The sequence below is a fragment of the Dermacentor albipictus genome, chromosome 3 (assembly GCF_038994185.2).
Source record: "Dermacentor albipictus isolate Rhodes 1998 colony chromosome 3, USDA_Dalb.pri_finalv2, whole genome shotgun sequence".
Classification (NCBI taxonomy): Eukaryota; Metazoa; Arthropoda; class Arachnida; order Ixodida; family Ixodidae; genus Dermacentor; species Dermacentor albipictus.
In genome coordinates this window covers 6,739,158-6,764,268 of record NC_091823.1, presented here as the reverse complement: position 1 = coordinate 6,764,268, position 25,111 = coordinate 6,739,158, and the positions used below count along the sequence as shown (strand labels likewise).

Sequence of the window (25,111 nt, the reverse complement as noted above, 5' to 3'; positions counted from 1 at the left end):
CTTTTGTACAGCGGTTCGTTTTAAGGCTGGTCTGTGTGACCCGTCGGCGGACTGCGAACATCGTGCGCACAATACTGACTTCCAGCAATCGGCACACGCCCGCCTGGCACCTGCCGCGATGCGTCACCAAACCCCGCGCGTTGCCTGTGACCCCGCATAACACAGCAACTGTCGCCCCGCTGACATGGGGGGAAGTGAACCCCCTCTCTATACACAAAGCACGAGGCCGATTCGTGAGACTTAAGAAGCCGAACAATCAGAGCGACCTTACACGACCTAATCCATTTTGAATAGTAAGGAGTAGCATTTATTTTATTCAAGAAGAAATCAGAAGAGAGGGGTTAGTAAAATGCACATGGAATAAAATATATTGAAAAAAATGGTAAAACTTGCAAATCGAGTCGAACATCTTCAAATACGAATAAAAAGGAGATGCTTAGAGAAACATATATATTCGAATATCCCCTTCAGTCACGAATTATGATCGACTGTCGGTACGTGCGTGAAACATAGATGGTGCTTGGGACACCACTGAAAGTACATCAACACGGTGTAATGACCATTTGAGCATTATATTATGATGCATCATAATTAGAGTGACTAAATATTTGAATATTGTAACGCCAGTCATGCTACGTTTCTTCATAAAAACCATTAATTCCCCCGCTCGAATTACATGCACAAGTTATTCATTAGCCTCGAACATTTGAAGAAAGAAAGAAAGAAAGAAAGATATCCCGAAGTTGCTACCGACATGCCCCATGGCAAACGTCACGTAAAACACGGTAATGCCTTCACCGGTACTCTGTAACGATACATATCCCTCAGAAGTGAAATGAAAGCAATTTAGATTATCAGAATGTTCAATTTACCCTAAGCTTAACGTTTGTGCTCCAATGCTTGGTACCACTGTGCAGAAATGGCAAAGATAGGTTGCGTCCCCAAATGTGGACGCTGTGACTGAAAGGGATATGAGCTATTTCTATCAACTGATATCTCATTTGTATGATGCCGGAACTTTGTCACAAGCGAGATTCTCTCACAAAAGCTGGTAAGTCAACCTCAACTGTCCCGACATTCAGCCCGCACACAACACCTCAGTGTTGCATTTCCCGGATTTAAAGAGTCTATTTTGGTTTGGATGAGGGTCACATGCATCTCGGCGTCAGCCAACACTTTCCTTTTGGAACTCAAGCTCCTTCAAGGAAGAGGCGGCACAGTTCCTTTGCCTACCATTCTTCAATGCGACGGTACTTTTTGCCCTCAACCACGTTCCGCCGTGCATTTGCCCCACAGACCATTTGAAGCATCCTCTTGGGCAGTTGTATAGTCAACGTCCGATTTTTCGGACTCCCTAGGGACAGCGAAAACGTCCGAAAAATCGGGCAGTTCGAAAAAATGAATGCATGTCTTTTACTGCCACTAAGGGCTCAAATTGCCACAAGAACATCCGAAGAGGCCTGCCAGTACACTTATTAGGCATATCGGTGCTGGTAATGTGACAGAAGATGGCGGGTGCACGCGTATATAATTAAGGAATACATACTGCGTCCCGTGACAATTGCCCCTTCCCACACTTGTTATGCTTCACCGCAATACCTTTCCGTATCCTTCACCGTTGAACAGTACTGTAATGAGGCAAAGGTGACTTTCGGAAACCGGCATTATGCAACGCGTTTTGCTTTCCTAACATCGAAGCCAATCGCGACGACCACAGAGGTGGAGTCGGTGCCATTGCTGACAACGGCGAATTCTTTCAATGAAAAACACGGCGCCGAACGGCAAGAAGCTCAATAGTGAACGTCGAAGCAGCTAGGCCTAGCGTTTGCCGCGGCGGGGGCGACGGCTGCCAGCGGATCTGCGTGCGAGGGACCCGTTTCGAGACGGCGAGGTAATCGAAACGGCGGCGGGGGTGGTGGCTTTGATTAATGCCGTTTGGGACCTGCGGTCACAGCAAAAAGTACGGCAAATCGGACGGCGAAGGCTTCTTGCCTCCGAAATTTCAGACGTTCTCATACATTGACTCTATGGCGCACGTGGTGGCACCGCGAAGCAGTGCGAATGATCGGGCGTCCGGAAAATCGGTCGTTGTCTGTGTGCGCACTGGCAACTCCTCCAAGAGACGGCAAGCGTCAAATACGATTCGTTACGGTCCTTCTCTGTTACTCCAGTCAGCATTACCGTGACTTTCGTTCCCTTTAGTAAAATTTCAGCGAATTTTCCCTGATAGAAGCATACATTCCCTGAGTTTTCCCCGAGTATTTCCAGACGATTCAAATTCCCTGAGAATTCCTGGTTTTCCCGCTCGGTAGACACCCTGGGACACACGCATGCGCACGCGCATACACCGCACGCACGCACGCACGCACGCACGCACACGCACACATGCGCACGCGCATACACACACACACACACACACACACACACACGCGCGCGCGCGCACACACACACACACGCACGCACGCACGCATGCACGCACGCACGCACGCACGCACGTACACACACACACGCAGGCACGCACGCACGCACGAACGCGCGCGCGCACATACACATAAATTCTACTTCTGAATAAGGTACACGCCACCACGAAGCAATAAGATTCCGATAAAACTGTTTTTGACATTGCTATTCTAGAGAACTGATAATCATTTGAACGAAAACAGAATATTTAATAAAAAGCGTGTTGTAAGTTCGGCCTGCTGCGTTCTTCACTTCGCACGATTCCTTGCTTTATTGTGTTACGAAAGTGGACGTACAAAAAGGAATACCTCCCTAACTGGAAGCGGCAGATTATAGCTGTAAAGGAGATTTTCAGTTCTGATATTTTAAACAATGTTGACTATGGAATACGCATGCACACACACACATAAAAAAGACGACAAATTCTACTGTGCTGAACCTTACTGTCACGCTTCAAAATTAAAGCCCTGGAAAACTTTTAAACAAACGGTCCGTGATCCACACTTGCCAAGGAAACTTAGGCGACTTCTATCGAAGGTGCACAGACTTAGCGACCTCGTCAAAAATAACTTCCGATGCACAAATGGCGCGAAAAAACACAATTAAAGCCAATAAATTCCGCACCTGGTCGTTGTCGCACGGGTCAAACTCGTACTTAATGGGTTTTCCCAGAACTTGGTTCTCCTGCAGAAAGCACTCCACGGTGTACTGCCGTGTAATCTGCAAGACATTGAAAGAAGTGCGTCAGCCATACCGATACAGCTTGACTAATTTCACGCATTGTGAGAAATCCCAAATTGAAACGGCGCTCTTGTTGGAAAGATTTCGGGATTCTCCAATAACTGCACGCAGCGGGCACACAATGAAACATTGCCAAAAATCATCGCTCACAAAGTGGCCGTGTGTATTATGATCTGAGCCTGCATTATATATATATATATATATATATATATATATATATATATATATATATATATATATATATATATATATATATATATATATATATATATATATATATATATATAGTGTCCCACCTAACTTGAGGCAAACTAACTTGAAAAATACACAAATGCCACGTAGCTGGACAGAACCAAGGTAATGTTGTTTCGTGCCACTTGGAGATACTCAGATTAATTTTTGCATTCTGCCTAGTTGCATAATTAGTCCTAATTACGTAATCAACTTCTCAAATATAATAGTAAGATGAAAAGTATCAATGAGAAACTTGTAGAGCCACATGAAAAACTCCCGATATAGCGTTCTGTTTCTCAATACGTGATACATAAAAGTGTTTTTGCAAGCATGAGAGGGAGTCCGCGAATACACGCAAAGTGCCTCGAGCTGCCAGTCACGCTGAAATATTGCGTGTATTCGTGGGCTTCTTTCACACTCGAAAAAAAAAAACGCTTTTATGTAGCACGCATTGAGCGACAGACAGATGCATCGCGAGTTTTTCATGTTGCTTTACAATTTTCTCATTGGCACTTTTCGTCTAATTATAATATTTGACAACATGAATAATTAATTACACTAATGATGTAATTCGGCGGAATGCAAGAAATAATCTATCGCCGCGCGACGGCAAGCAGTATTACCTTGGTTCAGTCCAGCTACTTGGCAGTTAGATATTATTATCATGCTTTCCTCAGCTGAGAAAAGCATATGTCGCCTTGAAGATGATAAGTGCCCTTGTCGAAACGCTGGCTCTCGTGCTTGCCTTGTTCTCGTTTGGCTCACCGACAGGGTATACAGGTCATTCCATGTCAAATGAACCAGCCTGAAGCTCAATCCTCTCCGATTAAAAAAACAAAAAAAGCAAAAATAAAGACATAGTTTTTGTTATATTTTAGAAAATACCTTCTCAAAATATATTAGGCGAGGATAATTTTTTTGGACACGTGATGGCCATTTGAATTTCACCTAACGGTGGGAACCAGGCCTGAAAGGAACGTCGCCAGAAGTCGAGTGTATTGGACATTGTTTCTACCCCTTCTTTTTTGTAATAAATGAACATTGTGCTTTCACTAAAAAATGATGTCAAGCAACACTTTTTCATCGTTTGTGCTGTCTAACAGGAAGTTATAAATGGCCAAGTTAGAGCAGATTTGAGAAATTATTCAGAAAAGAAGTAGACGAATAAGAAAAGCTGAAACTCCTTTTGTAGAAGTGTCCCTAAAGTGTAATATCGGGTAAAATATTTTTTGTACCTTGATATAGCGCACTTTTCGGATGCGATAACGTACTTTTGAAGAATAAAGCACGGTTTATAATCGGACGTGGCAATAGCTTGCACATATGAAGCGTACGCCGAGTTTTCAATCGGAAACCCGAACTGGGAGCTGAACAGCTGCTTCCACAGTTCAACGCCGTGTGCGTCACCCTGTCTTGTATTTCATTCGAACACGTGATTAGAAGTCGAACTGCCAACCCAAATAATCCAATGGTGGCGCTCAAGTTTAGAAATTATACAACTTGTTTACATTAAACAAACATCACTTTTAATAAAATGGCTGTACTGAGATTTATATTCTTTCTTTGCGATATCAGCTTTTCTCAGCCTTTTTCGTGGACCACCTTGAGCAGTGTGTTACTAACGTCTAAACACGGACTGAAATGCCTCCCCTCCTCCTTCCGCCCCTCCAGCACACGCACACAATCTTTTTCTTAAAGTTCAGCTTTGCTTTTAGAGCCCGTGTGCAATATCCAGGTGCAAATAAAATTTGTACCGATAGTACACCTTAGGGAAACCTGTATTAAAGAAGTCTCAGTTTTTCTTTCCCGACTCTTTTCGGGAATAATGTCTCGAATACGCTGTAACTTTGCCATTTATAATTTGGTGTTAAATGAAGTAAAAAAAAATATTGTTCGGCGATAAGTTAAACAGGAACGAGGCCGTAACCTTACGTTCACGCCAAACACACACCTACCCTAGCAAGGCCGTCTTGCACCACTGCTACTCCCGCTTACACCCGACCGATGCGTGTAACTCGTGCGGACAGAGCAACGCTGCGACACATGCTCTGGGATCGTGTCGGCAACGAGGGTACCGAAACTGCCTCCGTTCGCGACGCGTCCATAACTGTGGCCGTTACCAGAGCACAGGAAGCCTCGGACTCGCTCTTTCCCGACCCACCTCCAACTGCGGGGGCCGCCGGGGACCTTCTCCATCGGCGTCGCCGCCGCTGGGAGGCGGCTTTCAAAAGTTCGGAATTGGAAGACCAACAGCTCTCCGCCGTCCGACAAGCCTAAGCTACCGCCCAAGTCCAAGGACTTCGAGCCGCCACCTGAGGCCACCACAACCAAAACTGCCGGATCAATCTTTTTAATAAAGTTTATTTTCTTCTTCTTCGACATCATTTTTGAGAAAGAACAATGTCCGGTAATTACAAAATGCAAGTCTTGAAACACTGCGCAACGCTCAATTCTGGCAACGTTTTCCTTCAATCTGGTTTCGCGTCCGTTGGCGAAATTCAAATGGCCCTTAGGTCCCGAAAAATTATCATCGCCACAACATTTCGCAAATGCATTACCTTAGGCGAAGTATAACTGCACAGTAATATTAATAATAATACAGAATTGGATAGTATCCAATGTTGATCATCAAGGCCGCGATTTTTTTTTCTATTATTACAATCACCTTTTAACAGGTTGGAACGAGACGTGCTCTACGTGCGGGTGGCAGTGCAAGCACTCACGTGACTGGCGTCTTCTAGAATCCTGGAGAATGACGAGTTGCAAGCCGCGACGGTGAGCAGCTCGGTCCGACTCATGAGTTGGATGTAGTCTTTGACTTTCTCCGAGACATCACAGTCTAGCGACTGGGCCGCAAAGAGGCAAAAACAGAAAAAATGAGCTGTAGGGAATACCCTGTTTAAGGATGACAGTGTTCCATTCACAACCGCGGTAAACGGCGGAAACTTTCACGGCAGGGTCATCAGCTGTTTTAGGAACAAAAAAAGCGCAATGACTTCAAGCAAGAAGACGCAAGAAGCGCAAGAGTCATAAACGTTAACCTGCGCTTCAGTTTTTTCATACATCTTCCTTTAAGGTTTTCAAGCGTTGAGTACAGATATCACGTTGTACTTTAAACACGTTTGGGCGCAACACTTTTACGAGTAACTTGGCATTTAATTTAATTGCTTGATTTGTACACATTAAGTATAAACACAAGACATGAAAACAGCAGAGTGAAAGCGGTAAAGGGGGGTGTCACTTGGAGAGCGGAGGCATCTGTCGCACCGGAAGAATGAGGTAGAAAATGTATTATAGAGAGAAGGAAGAAAAACGTTATAACATAATCGATCGAGTGCGAAATAAAGATCAAGAAGGATGGCAGGGTGCGGCAAACGTTCCCGCGGCAAATAAGTCTGCTTAGATTATTTGATACTGTATTTAAATTGCTGTTTTGACATGTTGTTACTAATATGCAAATAATACTAATACTAATAATACTAATAATAATACTAATATGCAAATGCAGAATTTTGCTCTTAGGTTGACTGAGAAGATGCAAGGACCTGCTGAAACGCTTCGGCAGTTCGGTACGTCATCGCAGCCTTCCCTTCATAAACGAGGTAGTGTTCAATATCCAGCGGTTTTTGAATCATCAAAACGATAGGGCATTGACAGAAAGTGTCAAAGAAGCCAACGCCAGTGTAAGGGTTGCCTCAAGAGTTTCTTGCCCTCAATCAATGAAGACTTTGGGGGCAATCGCTTCTGATTAAGTATGCCTCTGGTTTTCTTGGAGCAGGAAGCGAAAGTGTCCAGCGCAAACTATCTGTTAGATGTCCTGAAGAAGGAGGTCCTGCCCAAGACAGGACCTCCTTCTTATGAAACCGTCAGTAGACGCATCAGCAGGATTCCGCTCCTGCTCACAAGACAAGGTGGTGCAACAATAGTGCACCGGAAACTTGCCTGATTTCATTGTCGCTTTAGGATGGCCCAGAAACAGCCTGGATCTAAAGACTTCCAACTACTCAGTCCGGTGTGTTTTAAAAAGGTCCGCCCGGTCTGCTCCTTATCGCACCTTGGCTTCTTTTCGCCGGGCGTTGGAAAAAACATCAGTGGATGTAAACTAAGGCTACATCCGGGCTGCCATCGACGCATTTCCGAAGTGGCACAAAGCTTGCGTTCGCGCAAAAGGTGAATCTGTCGAAAACTATATTTGTATTTATGTATGTAGATCACATGAAAATAATTTTGTTACAGTGCATCGAAGCCATACTTATGGCAGGTCATTTGAGCGCGAAAACATTTTACGCACCCTGTATATACACAAAAGCAGGATATGTTTATATAACATAACAGCTATATAATATATCACTTATACTACAGGTACAAACAACGTCGCACAAGTCATATATAGAATGCAGGCATTGGAGCGAGAATTCGCACCTGAAGAGTGTCGGGCAGGTCAGTCTCGTAAAACCTGGACTGGTGCGCGTTGGCCGCCACCAGGGCGAGAATGTAGTCGTTGCGGGCTTTTGTCGACTGGATGTCACACGCTTCCCTTCTGGACGAGAACTGCGTGGCAAAGGAATTATTGTAGCCGGTAAGAAGGCATTCGTCACAAGGCACGAGTGCAGAGCGCCGAGTTCATTCGGATTTATCCTAATGAGCACAACAGAGATAGCTTCCGCAAGGTCTGCGGTGCTTTCCTGATCCCTTACTGTCAACGCGTAAATTCTGAATTCCTCGCTTCTGAACTCCAGCCGTCGGTGCGCGTCTTTAGATGAAACCTGCCGTGATCTTGAAACAGTTGTCGGTTCTCTCCGTCATTGCAACAGCGGTGCCAGCGCTCAATCTAGGGGCTCATTCCCACTGGCGACTCGCAGAGATCGCGCGACCAAGTTGGTCGCAAAGCAACTGGTAGCAAATAGACACGAACGGTCGCTTTGGTCGAAAAACGACTGTTTCGAGTCGGTCGCTGAGTGCTCAATTTTGCAGTCACGCGATTGCAAAGGTGCTGAACCAATCAGCGGCGCTTTAGCAGCACGCCTGTATGTGCCGAGGCTTATCCTACGTGGCAATGGCGAGGCCAGCAGGCGCGCCTATCGCGTGGCGACGGGCAGGTCGCGCCTGCCGCTCTGAATATTGGTCGCAGCGAGTCGCTTCTTGGCCAGCAGTCACGATTGGTCGCGCGACCTCCGTCAGTCGCCTGTATGAATGAGCCCTAAGTTGGATCACACGCCGGCTTGCGATCCAAAAATTCACTAAAGCTGCCGTTCTCTTTGTTAAACATTCCGGCACTCTGTCGCAGCATAGCGCATCGTATAAATGAAATCCCATCACAGTTATTACGCGCAATCTGCGATTTCATCTGCGATTTCGCTTCGTCTGTTCTAACTTGGCCCGCTCAGAGTTTGTCTTGCTAAAAAAACGAAGCTGACTTATCGGTGGGGAAAATTGTGATTGAATTTACAAAAGTGCCTGAAACAAATGTTTCAAGAAGGCTTTTCTGCACGACACTATGGTCTTACGGCAGTGTGCCTTGCGGGGCTCAATACACCATGAAAGAAAGAGTAAAGAAAGAAGATAATTTAAGTGGTTCAAAACAAGAGTACATGAATAGCGGCTACTCTTCCGAAGCTCCAAAGGCACAGTTAGTAGGTGGGGGAACCATTCACGGGCAGCAGCAAGACTCCGGTTCACCCACACGATCATTGTCATCAGAGTCCTCAGAGCAGCACATATCACTTTCTGTTTCCGAGCAAAACTCTACAAAGCTGTCTTCAGACGAGGAGTCGTCAAAGTATTTCCTTTCGCACGCCACTGTATTCCCATGCGGCAGGAAGGCAGCCATGTGTGCGGCACAGGCGTCAGAGGGGGCGGCAATCAAGAGGAAGGCGAGACAGAATGGGCCCAACAAGGACAAGCGTGGTCATATAGTGTCGAAAAGTGCAATTAGGCGCAATCTGACGACCATAGTCGTCATCGGTTACATTGGTAAAAAAACTAATAAGTGCTATAGTCATTAGCGGTAGAGAAAGGGCTAAGGCAGATTACGACTGCGAAGTGACGGAGTCGCCGTACTCAGAGATCTCATTCAAAATAAACTAGATTGTGCATCACGTATACAGTTGCTCTTAGGGTGACAAATAATCTTGTCTACTTAGTAAAAAATCTAATCTTTGTTTCCTTCTGCGGGCCAGCTCAGTTAGAAACCAAGCTTTAACGTATCATACTATATGTACACTGTACGCACACATATATTGCATGAGATAAGCACACTCTTAAAATAAGATATTTCTATAATGTCGATGAAAGGTTTGCGTACCAGCATGTTTCTTTTAATTTCGACGAATGTCGGCTCCTATGTCGGCTCTCACATTATCAGTGCTCTGATACTAATATGAGATATGAGCATGCTCAAAAGAAAATATGACTGGTTTGTTTTACGCAAGACACACACTGTACGTTTGACACTTGTGCATTTCTCCACGGGTCATCAGTCAACAATGAAAACTCGCAAATAAAATACAGAGAGACGGTAACTGCAGGCCGCCTATTAAATTTAAGTCATCTTAGGACGATGACAGGAACAAAGCACAAATAATGTTAAAGATGCTAAGAGCCGTGACATTAAACAAGGCCACGTAACTCGTAGCAGTATGGCTCAGAATTCATTTAATATTAGTTAAAAACGGCCTCATCTAGTTTGAGCTTAATCCAATACTTACTTTTTGGCTGTTCTTTTGCAGAGAAGTGATCGACTGAAAAATTCGACCTTTCTTCTTTTTTAGCCTGCGGGAGAAATAAAAGAAACGAAAATATGCCGAGCTTTATTTTCATGCACAGTGACGGTGCACGTGATGTCAAAAGAAGCGGCACAAAGCGAGTGTGATTTTGGCCGCAGGGACAGTCTCTGGTCGATGCCGCGCGAGCGTGCATCAGAGTCACTGTCCCCAATGTATATGGACCCCAAACTGACTCAATCTCTCTCAGTAGCGCCAGCGGCCGTAGTAATTAAGTCTCATTGCTCACTTTTCCTCGGCGTCATGCGCCTTGTCCCGTGCCTCGTGCGCCATGTGCTCTTCCTCGAAGTACAGCTTCTTGGTCTTGTCCACCTCCTGGACGCACTGCTGCACTTCATCCTGGATTCGGCGCAGGTTGTCGAAACACTGCGCACGAAATGGTCTGTCACTCACTCACTCACGTATCCGGAAGCAGAAGAAACAGGACATGGCACGGTATCTGGCACTCTTCCACGGGCGCCTGCAGGTGCACTTTGTGGAAGCAGCGTGATACTGATTTCACCGGTGAAATACTTTGTTATAGAACAATTAGGGCTGACATGAAGATCACCAGTGAAACGAATTAGTCTATACTTATTGTGTTGCAAGTAATTAATTAAATTATGGGGTTTTGCGTGCCAAAACCACTTTCTGATTATGAGGCACGCCGTAGTGGAGGACTGCGGAAATTTTGACTACCTGGGGTTCTTGAACCTGTACCTAAATCTAAGTACACGGGTGTTTTCGCATTTCGCCCCCATCGAAATGCGGCCGCCGTGGCCGGGATTCGATCCCGCGACCTCGTGCTCAGCAGCCCAACACCATAGCCACTGAGGAACCATGGCGGGTTGCAAGTAATTGAGTCCTCACCATAAACATTCTCGAATGTAGTCTTTTGAAATTGATCTATTTATGTTTTATAAACGATAACGTTGGCGCAATTCGGTTATTAATTTCAGTAGCTGATACTTAAGATGAATATGCTGCGCAACAAGGACTCAGACGACAAAAAGTAGGGATGACGCGAGTGCTATTTCTTTTAACTGCAGACTTGATGATAAAGTGTGAAGAATTTATGCAGCGCAAGAGACACACGCATAAAAAGTAAGCAAGACGAAACCATGACATAGAACAGCAGTGAGAAAGGCAGCTGTGATGAACATCACACATCGTAGTGAAAAATTGAGAAAGGCGAACCAGACCTTCTTCAAGTTGGTGGTTGGATTGCGTTGCCTTGACTTCGAATTCTTTTCAATTTACTGCAGAAAACTTGCGCAATCACTCCGGTGCACTAATCCTCATGCGCCATTGGTGGAGTTAGCGCATTACAGTGACCAACGGCAGGAGCCACAATGACGTGAGAGACGGCATGTAGGGACTCCTTTTAATCAGCCGAAGCCTTCCTATAGGTGAACGTAAGCGCTGCGCCCTCTCCGGCCAATGGAGGCTTTAGCAGGATACAATGGCAACGTGTAAGCAGCAGTAACAAAACACAACACCTGCATAGAAAAAGTGGTGCAGCCTATCACCGAGAATGTGCTTGTTTCTCTGCTAAAACCCCAGCCTTCTGCCGCTTTCTAAACGAGTCGGGCTTGCTTTTGGAAGAAAAAATCGGCAAATCATGTTAATATGGTGTGAATTTCAATACACGCATGTGTGGGAATGAGAGCTTTGTTACGGTTGTGGAGTACAATAGTGACGCTGAGTTAATGTACCTCGCTAGCACGTGTAAATTATCATACGGGCGATAAGGCTGTCATGCAATCATGTACAGTGTTTTTGGTGTCGTATCTTTCTGTTCTTTTGCTAACGTTGCTGTATATATATATATATATATATATATATATATATATATATATATATATATATATATATATATATATATGAACGTTTTCTGATACATATAGCCGTGTGTAAGCGCATGTTTCATGTGTTTGCCCTCTTTGTACCCGTCTTTTTGAGCGCTGCAAGAAGCGAAAGATGACCACAAGAGTCGCTTCATCAGCGCTCTTTCGTCAAAGTAGTTTTCCGTTAAAAAAAAAAAAACGCTCTGATGCAGACGCTGGGAAACTGTCTGTCTCGGTTCACTAGCTAGTTCAAAATTTGCTTGCTGCGCAGCGCGTATACTCGAAACCATAAATGATGGCGCGTCAGCACATCACCGTGTTCTGGCACGTATATATACTTGCATACTGAAGACACTTTCAGTACACTTGTCTCACCGAATTTACGCGGCGAATACGTTTGCTGAGGCCACACGTACTACAGAGCCATGCTCATCATACTCTGCAGAGTACACATGCACGAGGCACACCAGAGCTTACACACTTCCTCGTGTTTCTTTGTTTCACTAACAAAATCGCGTAAATGCTTAGTGCTGATATGACAGTCATGTAAGCATGCAGTGGAACAAATGATGGTGTTATCCGAGCTCCACACTACAGAATTATGCATCTCGTCTCTCTTGTCCCGTGGCCGACTTCTTAGCACGTCGAAAAAAAAAAAGAATCATAGGAAAGTCATAGCGGCGTGGGGTAGAAAGGGGAATGTGGCATCAACGCGCCCTTCTGGCAACGTGCAAACGAATACAGGCAGCTCATACATATTCCACGCCGGTAGCTGCGCGCCGGTGGGTACAATCTTTGGTTTCCATACGCGCACGAGGTCCATATGAGAGCCTATTACGTACGCGAGGAGAGCTCATAGAAAAGGATCTTTTCTCGCCTGCACTCCACGCAGGTTTTTTTCCTTTTCTACGGAGCCTAGGAAATATGTCTGGCATCAGCGACAAAGCAATGGAAATAGCGTCTAGTATCTTATAAAGGCTGCGTGCAGAAACACAAGGTCATAATATAGACACAGCTTTCATTCCCGCAACACACCCCGTTTCCCCTTCATTTAAATGAAGATACCTGAACCGTGGCCGTACGCGTCGATGGAACAGAAAGCCACGAAAGCGTAATTTCACTACAGGTACTGGCGACAGTGTGTAGACTCGGTGCGAACCTTTTACAGTGCGCGAAACCGCGCTCTCTCCATGACCTCTCTCTCTTTTAATCCTTATACCCTTTCCATCAGTGGAGGGTAGCAAACCGGACGCGCATCCGGTTAACCTGCCTGCCTATCCTCTCACTTATATTTATCTCCCTCTGTATTTCTCTTTCTATTCCCCAACGATTCCAAATTAAAACGACGTTGATAAATCGCGGGAGATTTAATGTACCTAACGTGCATTAGCTCTCCCTGTTTACTTTATTGAAGTCACTTTCACAAGAATTAGGATGCTGCTGATAAGTCATTGCCACACAATATTTGTAATGTATTTAGACAATGAAAGGCGCACTTAAAGGCCGTGTGGTTGCAGCTAAACTTAGAACCAAGCCCATGCTTTTTAATTGGCGGTGGAACATATCTTTTAGAAGGCAGAATGACACGCCCCATTTTTGCTGAATTCATCAGCAGTATACGAATGAAAAGTTATCGTAGCTTACCGATAGCCTCGTAAATAAAATTAGGTCAGCCGCTTAGCCATAGCTTTATTGTATTTTTCTGAGTTTCAAATAGAAGAAATACTGTTAACATCGTCGTGCGTATTTGTGCTCAACGTTGTCATGCAGATGGATGCACACATCTTGAATTAGTCGGTTGAAATAGTATAACAAAACAGAAAACCGCTAAAATAGGCCCACAAAGGCTTTCCAACATCTCAGTTAGCCCTTTCTCTCGCTTTTCCGTCCGCTATCCTTTGTTAAAAAAGCCAGCACACCTGTTGGAACGAGAGTAAAAGCAAGCAAATAGCTTCCTGTGTGAAAGCGGGAGTCGAATTTTCTGGACCTTGCAGTTTCCGGAGTAAGCTTCATGATATATTAAGCTTGAAACACTTTGAAGTTCGCGCTGCCAAAAGACAAAATGTACTCTATGTATTGGACATTTCCACGTGTCCTTTTATCTATTGTTCCCTGATAGTTGACATTGCTTTCGTATTTAGATTTTTTGTTGAATGTGGTTCGGCACGAGTGACACAACGCGAGGGACATGCTTAAGGTGTCACAGGTAATCCTCTTTGCTCTTGAACATTTGAGTCTTTTGTAGGCTTTCGCCCCTCGGTTTCTGCCATTGTGCCACTTTCTCCTGGGTGTCATCGGCTGAAAAATCCATAAGCTGGCGCCCCCTTTGCGCGGGACCGCAAAGCTTATTCAAAAACGTACCGATGAAATAATCAAATGAACAGAAGACGGATATAGTTATGCAGGAGCGGCCTGGAATCGCTGCCGTTGTTAGTGGAGCAAAGGGCCCGCTGTTTACAACGCAGCGCGCTTGCAGCGAATGAAGGAGATGGGCTGCAGTTGATGCAGACAGACTGCAGATGCACTGAAAGCTGTTTTAGGGCTCCTTCAAGACAAGACGCACTGAGAACGCAGTCTATGCAATGAGCGTTGTTCTTTTGAGAAGACCGGTAATTCGACGGCCCGCCTCATGGGCCGCCTACCAATACGAACTGAACGTAGGAAACACCCTTGTAAGACCTAATGCTCGGAGTCGTCCTCTTTCACGAGAGATACCTTCTGACATTGGAGCCAGTATAACTTGAGCATTTCTTCCACTTCATGTACCTTACACGGCGCCTAATTTATATGTATATTAAAGAATGATAGCTGGATTTCATTCATAGTTTAAGTTGTTATGAGTGCTTGAATTGTTTATCAGATGTTTCCCCTGAAAGTGGACGACCCTGTGCATTGCAGAACAACACGTCATCAAAGATATAGGGCACCTCCCTGCTACATCGTCTATAGTAGCAAAGCGTATAGCTCTGCTAACACCATCGATTCCGGATGCCATAATGTAAGACAATGCGTAGTAATGTTTCTCTCGGCTAAATATGAGTAATGAGTACCGACGTACCTTCTTGGCCACGTGTAGTTTGTTGGCGCGCACGTTCTTGGCATTTTCCGATATCTGCTGCGAAAAGACCTCAGCAGCGGCCAGCCGTGCCTTGGCGATCTTCTCCGTCTCGTCCAGGAGCATCCGCCACACGCCAAACACGGTCCTGGAGCGCGGGAAACAGGCGGCGGGCAAAAACCCAAACTGTTAATTCTATTTCGCTTGCTCTGTATGCTTTTGTGATTTACGCCAAGTCGACATAAATACAAGTGTCGGAAAGTTTGGCTCAATCTTAGTATCGACGGTGTCTACGCTGAACGGTTCAATGTCCAGACTCGTGCACTGGCAGTGACAACTTATGAGTTCGTAATTACCCCGCCGCGGTATCCCAGCGGCTATCAATCGAATTGGATTCGGGGGTTGTATACGTGCCACGATCTGATTACGAGGCACGCCGTAGTGGGAGGGGGGCTTCGGACGACCAGGGGATCTTTAACGCGCCGCCAATGCGCGGAACACAAACGAGTGTTTTTTGCCTTTCGGCCCCGTCGAAATGCTGCCGCCGCGGCCGGCATCTAATCCCGCGACCTCGTGCTTAGCAGCGCCACACCGTAGGAGCTAAGCCACCGTGGCGGGTCCCAGTGGCTACGGGGTTGTGCTACTGAGTTCGAGGTCGCAGGTTCGATGCCGGCAGCGGTGACCGCATTTCGATGGGGATGAAACGCAAAAAAAAAGCACTCGTTTGTGTACCGTGCATTGGCTGCACATTAAACGCCCCTAAGTGGTAAAAGTTATTACGGAGTTCCCTAGTAGAGCGTACCACATAATCAAATCGCGGTTCTGGCACGTAAAACCTCGGAGTTCAATTTATTTTAATTTAAATTCGTAATTTGCAAAGAATGCATTCTTGAAGTGCCTTTAAACATCAAAGTTGTTATGAAGCTGCTTACGCTAGAGAATACAGTATATAGTGACCAAAAATGGGATATTGTGGTTTTCCATGAAATATTCATTAGCTACGTTTCTAAGCTGTTTGTTGACGCAGCCATTTTTTATAATGTAAAAGGAGTGTGTACTGCTGCAGTGAAAGGGTCAAATATGGATAACTTTCTGCTCATTTATGGTGCCGTAAAGCTCCAGTTACCACTTTGTTGCCTTCATTGTGCTCACTGTTGCGTAGATTTCCTAGCATGCGTGTGAGCGGATGCGCGCGCCTTTAATTTTCTGTTTTTCACTCATTTGATCTCCTGTGCTTTATTAAACATGCAGTAGCAATCCAAGCCTTCCACTTGCCAAATCCTCCAGTATTGTTAAAGCTTATCTCACCAACGCGCACGTATTTCCACGTGATGGTTGATGTAAATATATACAGATTAGTTGTGATACATCCGTGTAATACGCAAGTTGTGTGCACGACGGGTGGACTATGTGGTGCGAATAACATAACATGGCAGTGAGCGTTCAAGAGGTTATTGCCTTAGGCTAGTGGTCAGGGATTATACGTAGTGCTAATTTTTTGAGCGTTCTAACTCGGAGGACCCAAAATGAATGATAGCATGTCATTGTGTTGGTTGCTATATATTCCCATATCCTATGTATGCTACCAGTGTCAGTCTGTCGACCCCTCCGTCAGTAAATCTGTAACACGTGATGAACTACGTGATATCGTTCCACATTCACTACCATGGCCACGATATGTTAAAATTGAAGATGCTTTCAGTCTCTTAGACCCTTACATTTTATAAACAAATTAACCATCAGATTCTATGCACTTTCGTATTCCGGTAAACCATTTGCATAAGCACTTTTCCTATTAATTTTATGCCGCTGCTGCAAGCACCCTCTCGTAGGCGAGGGTGCCTTCTTCGGTGTTTGAAAACGTTGTGGGGAAGAGGAACATCGCGGGGAAAAGGAACAAATTCACAGGGTCTCCTATGTTATCCTTAAGACAACTTGAAGGCGAAAGCCCAAGTGCCGATGCATTAAAGACGGACAGATGCCATACAGATTCCCCTTAATTCACTTAGTATACTTCACTTAGTCATTCCTCTCAATTCGCTTACTCATCCTTTTACTTGGTTTAGTCATCCCCCTTAATTCGCTTAGTCATCATCTTACATCGCTTAGTCACCAATCTTATTTGTATCGCCTTTAACTCGCCTGAGTCATCGACTTAATTCGCTTAGTCATCCCTCCTAATTCGCTTTATCATCCATCTTAATTCGCTTTATTATTTAATTCGTTTTATCTACCAGTTTAATTCGCCTTACCACCCATCTTTGTAATCCATTTTGCTTGCTTACGGGGTTATAAGTGCTTACGGGGTATGAGCCATTGATGATGATAGTTTTTGTACCTTCCGTGTCGTCGACGCGTTTTACGGCGGTATGAGCCACCGAGATCTGAACGATGAGACATACAAGGCTTTCGCCTTAATAAACGCACATGGTCATGTCGGGACTGCTAGGGGAGTCAGTCACGGGTCTAACCTCTATGGCCTCGACGAACCTAAGCATGACATTGAGTGTGTGTGTGCGCGATGCAACGTCATGGTGCAACAAGATCCCCCTCTGTCTCGTCTTAGCGCCGTGCCTGCTGGAAACCTTGACGAGGCCCGCTGTTGTGTTACACCAGTTAGCGGTTTCCGTCTTTTTTCTTTGCTTCAGCAAGAGAAACACTCGCGACAGGGACACTTTTTCGTCGCCGCTATTCTTTTGCCGACACTTCGTGGACGCTTCACATTTGTAGATGGATCTTCATTATGAAGAATCCAAGCTGTTGACTTGCACTTAATCAGAAGATTACCTAGTATCTGATCCGGGTGTTGTCACCTGTAACGATGTCATAAGCCAGTCTAGAGCTGCCGCCATTGAAATAGACTAGCACTTCCTCACAGACGGAAACGCAGATGATGTTTTGCTCATCTTTCAAAGCGTGACACACGCGCTGGTATGAAACTTTCCTGGCTCGCAGATAATGGCGCAAGAATTTTGAAACTGCCATCGATGCAGTCTTTAAGGACACTTCAATGTCCTTACAATTATTAATGTCACTGGAGTGTCCTAGCGGCCTATTTTTTTTCCAGAGCGGAAATCTTTTCTTTACCAAGTGCGAAACCTGGCGCCCTGATCTTATTTTTCAATGAAGTTCTGCCCCTTCTCAATTCCTAAAACCGGAGGAAAGCTCGGGCGCGAGAATACACAACTGGGTCTCCAGAAGCCCACTGCAAGCATCAAATGCCGACGACATTGTTTAATCCACTTTTAAAATAATAAAATGCCATGGCGCGAAAGCGTTCTCTTTTCAGTGGAAATGGCGAATGAGTGCCAAGCAGACAACAACAAGTGTGACCCGGCGAAAATTAGGAAGGTGAACAAGTTTGGAGTTGTCCGTGTCAACCGAAAATGGGCCGTCTTTCTTAGATGCGCATCAGTAGATCGCAGCATAACCTGTCTCAATACTTTCTTAGTAACGCTTGGCACAATTTATATTGCACATGTTGCTTCATTTATTCCTCTTGAGCCAGATAGCATTACCATACGACCGCCTAAAAGCACTCTATCAGAAAGAGCGTAGTTCACCGCACCATACTTGCTTTATCTGGTTTTCAGAAGCTTCCGTAAGAGGAATATTGACCAAGAACTCTGGTTGGCTACCCTACGCTGGGGGAACGGAATAGGGGAGTGAAAAAATAAATAAACGTAATTACCTTGGCATGAACTCCTCATGACGTAGACCCAAATATTACATAAATGGAACGCAGCAGCGCTTTAGACAACGAACGCTGCGTGATTAGGCAAGTGTACTCTTTCTGGTTTCTCGCTTCTCGAGTGGCGAAGGGCAAACTGGTCCGGCTCACGGTGTCATCAGAGCTAAAGGGAGAGCTAAAGGACTTCACAGGTAATAAAAAATGAGTTGGCCAGGAACAGCGTTATACAAGATGAAAGATAACAAATTTAGCAAGGAGTTGCTGGTATCCGGAAAGAAGGTGCGAGGAATTCTCACTCACTCACTCACTCACTCACTCACTCACTCACTCACTCACTCACTCACTCACTCACTCACTCACTCACTCACTCACTCACTCACTCACTCACTCACTCACTCACTCACTCACTCACTTAGGCACGCACACAATCAATCAATCAATCAATCAATCAATCGATCGATCGATCAATCAATCAATCAATCAATCAATCAATCAATCAATCAATCAATCAATCAATCAATCAATCAATCAATCGCGAACCAATCCAATCTCTCAGAAGCTCCCTCGCCCCACTCGACCACTCAGTAGAGAAGATGGATTGTCCACTGACTTTTTCTCTTGGCTGTCTTCACTCTTGATCTCGATACCTGGAGGAGGCTTCTTCTGCAGGTACGTCGTTGCCAATTTGAGCAGAGCCTGCGTCACAGACAAATAATTGCATTCGTGCGAGTACATACATATGCTACCAAATTGCTCTCAATCGTTGACCAGCACTTCACAGCTGTGCTACTTCAGAAACGGGCAAAATACGCTAAAGAAGCTCAGAGTCGAGATTACCTAGTACCGAGAACGGAAATGCTACCTATCGTAAATCATGAGATGCATGCAACGAGGCTAGTTAAATGTTACAATTTGACGATAGGAACTAATGTAAGTGAAGTGATGCCATGGAGCCTTTTGTGTTTCGCTCAATGTCTGGGTAAGTCATGAGTTCGTGGATTCTTCAAGAACGTAAGGACAGTGCAAAAAAGTAATGGGTATTTATATTTGCTTCTAATGTTACTATGCACCCAAGAAATGTTAATGCGGAAGGAAAAGCACTGATAAATTGAATGTGTTTTCCGGGAATGCACAACGTGAACTAGTATTAGTGAAAAGGAAGATTGCCATTTACGCGAAAAGAGAGAGAGAGAGGACATCCACTTAAAAAGGGGCCCTGAACCACTTTTTATCGGTGTGGAGAAATGCGTTTTAAGTGAAAATAGGCTATTTCAAAAAATACTTTGCTGCAAGAATTAGTCCACTGCGTTCAGCAAAAGCGGAGTTGGCAATCAAACCTGACCTCTGCTGACATACCGTTCCTACTTCAATGCCTTGCACTGCGAAGGCTACGGCGTAACGGGGCCTTCCCACAACGCTGCGCTTTCTAAATGCTACCGCGGCGCGCAGTTCAAATTTCATTTTAACGTATTACGCTACGACACTCGCGCCTGCGCACAAACGCCTGACGATCCCTCAAATGAACGTCTCGGGGTTGTCCTCAGTGAGCCGCAGTGCGCTTAGCCAGTGAACTCGTGGCGGCACCCCCGCGGCGGCCGCGGTATCTACGCCATGTAGCCAACCGCAGCTATCGGCGAAAGCAGTCGGATGAGGGAATGAGGAAGTAAAGCGCCCAGAAAGGAGCCAGGACCGGGCTTCCTGTTGAAAAAGAGGGCGTTTGAGAGGAAGGTGTCTTCGCAATCCGTTTGCTAGCTCCCCGAGCCGCGTACGACAGCAAAACGTGGCTGAGATGTTCACAGCAGCGTATGCTACCAGCCGGCTATGTTATTTCACCAAGCCAGAGAGATGGTTCAGGGCTCCTTTAAAAATGACAGAGAGGGTGGCTTGAGGCTAACTTCTTTCCCCTATTTTTCTGCGTCGGCGTTAAAGGAAGGGGAGAGAGAAAAAATATTATGGCGGCTGACGATGGGCGCAGAGGGCGTGAATAAATAGCCGCTCAGTTGGACCTTTTCCAGTCTCGAGTTAAGCCCCGTGATGCACCATCTCATTTCAAGCCTGGATTTCGAGTCGGGCCAACGTTTCAGTAGGCCGTCGCCACTAAGTGGTCGATTGGCGATCCTAGACAGAGGATGAACCAGCGCCAGTCATTCCAGACAATATATCGATAAAGAGCCCCATGAGGGTTTCCCAGAAGGAGAGCTTTTCGGTCGTAAATAAATTTGCCACAGTCAACCGGGCACCTAGCGCATTTCAGGCGCAGTCGACCTATCATTTCAGTTAATCAAGAGCCTAACACATATTATATGGCTATAGGGCGAAGATTTTAAACAATAGAAGCGGAGGAGCACTTATATACCAAATTAGCCGCGATGTGCGCATGCACATCGCGGCTAATTTCGGTTGGCAAATTAATGTCTTGCATTTGGACGCGTAAAAATTGATACACCGCGGTAAAATCAAGATAATGTTGCTTTGGATAAAACGGGAACGGAGCCAGATTTATCTTCAAACACTTTTTCAGCACAAAACAAACAGGGACGATTGAGAAGTACAAACGGACTGCGCTGGCTTCTTAACTTAATGAGGGTGATTTCCTCGTTAAATTCTCAAAATCGGTCTGACTTGATTCCTTTGGCCATTCAAACTTTCTCAATAGTGATCCTTTTCAGACTCGGACCATCTTAAATCATCCGATCGTTGGCCAATCCCTAATAGTGGGTGTGAGCCACTCTCGGAGGATAGCAAACCAAAGCATGCCTGGCGGTCTGGTTCCAGTGTAGTCTCTTTTGGTTGTGTATTTCCACACGCAGCGATATGCTCCAACGTTACCGTTTGTATGTCCTTCACTTGTCTGTGTGCCCCTCTGATCGCTCATTTTGACATGTGTTATTGCGACACTCACAAACGTTTAAGGCACCAAGACGCAGCACCACACACGTTTCTTTAACGTTACGCATCAAAACGTGTAAGCGCATCGACGCTCCGCTGTACTTCGCGTGGCTGTTCGAAAATGCCGGCCTTCTCACTTTGCTTCTGAAAGTCATGCTGACGACCTTCTCTCCTTCGTGCAAACGTTTAGCAGCAGTGCGACGACGTTCACGGGCTTCCTATTCTTTAAGAGTTGGTGCTTCCTTGGCGCCCACCAGAAACAGGCAGACGTAGTCTTGGTGAGTGCGCTGTTTACATTATAAATAGGACTAGTGGAGGCACCCTAACGTCATCTGCTTTAGAGTGCACACGATGACTATTTCTATTTGAATTCTCTTCGAATCTTCCCGAATTCTCTTTGAATCAATCTTCCCGGCTTCTTTTCCCACACCAATATTCTAGACATTTCTTGCTCATCTCGACTGCTCACCATTTAATGCTACCATCCACTTTGAATCCTAGTGTTTTTTTTTTTAGAAAGTGGACGTTGCCTACAGGTTTTGCTGGTTAAATGTCTTGGTATTCCATTACAATGTGCTAAGTCGTTTCCGGAGTAGCAGAAACTGATTTGCGCTGGCTGGTTCATCTTGAAGCAACGCTAATCGTCCTGTTGGGCTTGTTTTCGATTCCTGTCCTCGTATTCTTCGCGCTGTTTCAAGTTATACTCATTTCCGAGCTTTTTCTGCAGCAGAGACATGCCTCATCCTGTGGCGAATATTTTCTCTGGCATGTTCTTATCCTCAGGCAGCCAGCTCGGGCCTCAAATAGCGAGACACTACCCTTAATCTTATCGTACTAATTTCTGCTCCTTTTTTCTTGCCATTTTTGTAAATAAGCATAGTGTTTTTCGTTTTATGTTCTACTGGCCCTACAGTGTGTGACCTGTACTGTGTGTGTTATCTTTTATTCTTTGAGATTTGTCATCTTGCTTTTCCTGTCCTCTTTCCTCCCCTTCTTCCTATCTTCCATTTCTGTGCCCTCCTTTCTGAAGAGTAGCCAGGCTTTGTACCCTTTCTGGTGGAAGTTGCTAGCCTGCTCCTTGCATTCCCTTTCCTGTCAAGTGTATATATGTTTTCAGATCTAACAATAATAATAATAATAATTCTAAAGCAATTTACTGTTTTTGTATGTTTTTCACTTTCTTCTTGATGACACCGGAGGTGCTATTCTGGAAAGCAAACTTCTACCACGTTGACAAGTTTGGCATTGGCGGCATTACGAGCCACTCAGGCCGTAGCAGCCGTCTGGGCCAATCAGAGCTGACAAGATGGTGGGATTCGACAATTGTCAGAACAGCACTCCGGGTTGTCTATTGCAACATCGTGTACTTCTTTGCCCACTTTCATTACTTGTTCCTCCATTCCATGTCCACGCCTTTGAGGTACATATATTTGTGCACATTAGTTCTCATTTCTTTCTGTCCATGTTCTTGAGTCTTCTTTCAAAACAAATTTTTTGTACGCTTTTTTTTTCTGGTTTAAAAGGACGCCCAACGCATGTCCCGCTGCACTAACTTATTTGTGGTTTTACTGTGGCCTTCCAATGCCAATCGGCCCGCCGACGTTTTGTGAACATAAAACTCCTCCAAGATCTCTGATCTTGGTAGCTCTCACAACGCTTAAAACACATGAATTCATGGCTGGACACTTCCGGCAGCGGCGCGGAGGCCCTGATGACTGACGACGGCGCAAGAAGCTCCGCAATAAAGAAAGAGCAGCGTTAAACACGATTGATCTCGCGCCCCAGCAACGGTTCCAAGTGCTGTGCGTAGGAGATAACGCTGACAGAAGCGCCCAAGCCATATATTTCCGCGAGAGAACTGCGCACTTGCGAGTGTGGTGCATGGAACTAACGAAGCAGCAGGGAGCTCGGACCGCATGTACGGACACGGGTTTCGCACAGCGGACGGCTGCCAGTGCAGCGGGGGCCAGACCCCGACGGCGCCGACGCTCTGCCGCGCGCCGCAGGCGGCTCTCTCGGGGCGGCCGCCGAAACGAGGATGAATCGCTGGCGCAAAAGCTGCGCTCACTTGCTGCGATTCGCCAGCGCTCGTTCTCCCATCCACCATATAGACGCGGGCCACAACGGAAGCGTGGCCGGCATGCTGCCACCGATCGTTCCGTCGCTGCATTCGTCAGGTTCACATGAATGCGCCGCCAGGGATATGACCGCCCCAGGCAAATTTGTATGGTGTATGCATGAATATGTCGACCGTAGCTACAAGCCAGTTTCTTAAGTTTATCCGCTTAATTTGTTCCTCAGGCCGTGTCTGAGCGCTACCTTCTAAGAATGGAAAATTTCTAATATCCTCTGAACGAAACGCAAAATCAGAAACGGACACTTTCCCTTGAGAAAGCGTGTCGATAAGGTTAAAGAGTGCGTCAGACGTTGCATGGATTTTTTTCATTGCAGTACCGGTTGTAGTTGTTCCCTCTTCGTCATGGGAATGCAGAAGTTTTCCGTATGGTGATGTTTATTTTGTAGCATCAGAATTCTTGGCACACTTGTAATCCTAGGTTTCTTCTAGTGGAGACCTTCTTAATAATAATCGCAAGTTTTACGTACCGTATTCGCGTCATAATTTGTCGTGAATGGTGATTAAAACAAATCATCTTCTTTAGTGCATTCAGTGATACGTGAAGTAGCTATTACAGAACAAATGCGCCTTATGTTGCAGATAGAGAGTAAATAACGTATTAGTGCAAGTGCTGCTTTCTACATTCATTTGTTGACGCCATGGCGTCTTGTGAATTGCTGCTAATAAATGTCATAAATCTTCAGGCCGCGGAACAAGGACGCTTGTTGCAGGTTTAACAAGTGCGCAGCTTAGGCTTTACAAAACAAGGCGGACACAAGACTATCGCTTGTTCTGTGTCTGCCTTCTTCTGTCCCGTCTAAGGATTGCGATTGTCAAGCCTGCAAGTATGAATACCTAGCCAAACGACACATTCGATTAAAATACGTTTCTGCGGTGGCGGGAAAACTACGCCACGGAAGTGAAAGGCGCGTGCAATCGAGACACCGATTGCGAATGTCTGGAAGCATCTCTCTCCGGTGGCCGACAACAAACAAGCGCACGTTGCCCAGTGCACCATTCCAGTTCTCTCGACACATAGGCTCTCTACGTGCGCCTATGTCAGGTACACTTTCCTTTCATCGTTTCATTTATTAACGCGATAGCGTTAAGCAGCTCGTGTCGCAGAAAAGCCGGTGTCGTCGGCGTCGGGTGTCGGCGTCGGCGTTCGCGGCGTCCGCGGCGTTGGCCATGAGCGATAAATCATGGCAGGCGCTTCATAAATAAAAAGCAACTTCCAAGATTGGCTCGGCGGGAATCGCACCAAGGTCTCCGGAGTGCGAGACGGAGACGCTACCACTCAGCCACGAGTTCGATGCT

The 25,111-nt window shown here is 45.7% G+C and overlaps 2 protein-coding genes across 7 annotated transcripts in view; one reads left to right on the top strand and one right to left on the bottom strand.

Annotated features, from left to right (window-relative positions):
- LOC135895998 (polyunsaturated fatty acid 5-lipoxygenase-like) overlaps window positions 1–25,111 on the top strand; it is a 443,319-nt gene that overhangs the window by 284,042 nt on the left and 134,166 nt on the right. The gene's annotated exons all lie outside the window — the stretch shown is intronic.
- nwk (nervous wreck) overlaps window positions 1–25,111 on the bottom strand; it is a 179,391-nt gene that overhangs the window by 131,481 nt on the left and 22,799 nt on the right. For all 6 annotated transcript variants that reach the window (XM_065424270.2, XM_065424274.2, XM_065424272.2 and 3 more), the window contains exons 4-10: window positions 19,400–19,485; window positions 15,102–15,246; window positions 10,447–10,583; window positions 10,143–10,206; window positions 7,858–7,986; window positions 6,159–6,281; window positions 3,085–3,180 (exon numbers count right to left, since the gene is read on the bottom strand). In XM_065424270.2, coding sequence (XP_065280342.2) covers window positions 3,085–3,180; window positions 6,159–6,281; window positions 7,858–7,986; window positions 10,143–10,206; window positions 10,447–10,583; window positions 15,102–15,246; window positions 19,400–19,485 — 780 coding nt within the window. The remainder of the gene's footprint in view (window positions 1–3,084; window positions 3,181–6,158; window positions 6,282–7,857; window positions 7,987–10,142; window positions 10,207–10,446; window positions 10,584–15,101; window positions 15,247–19,399; window positions 19,486–25,111) is intronic.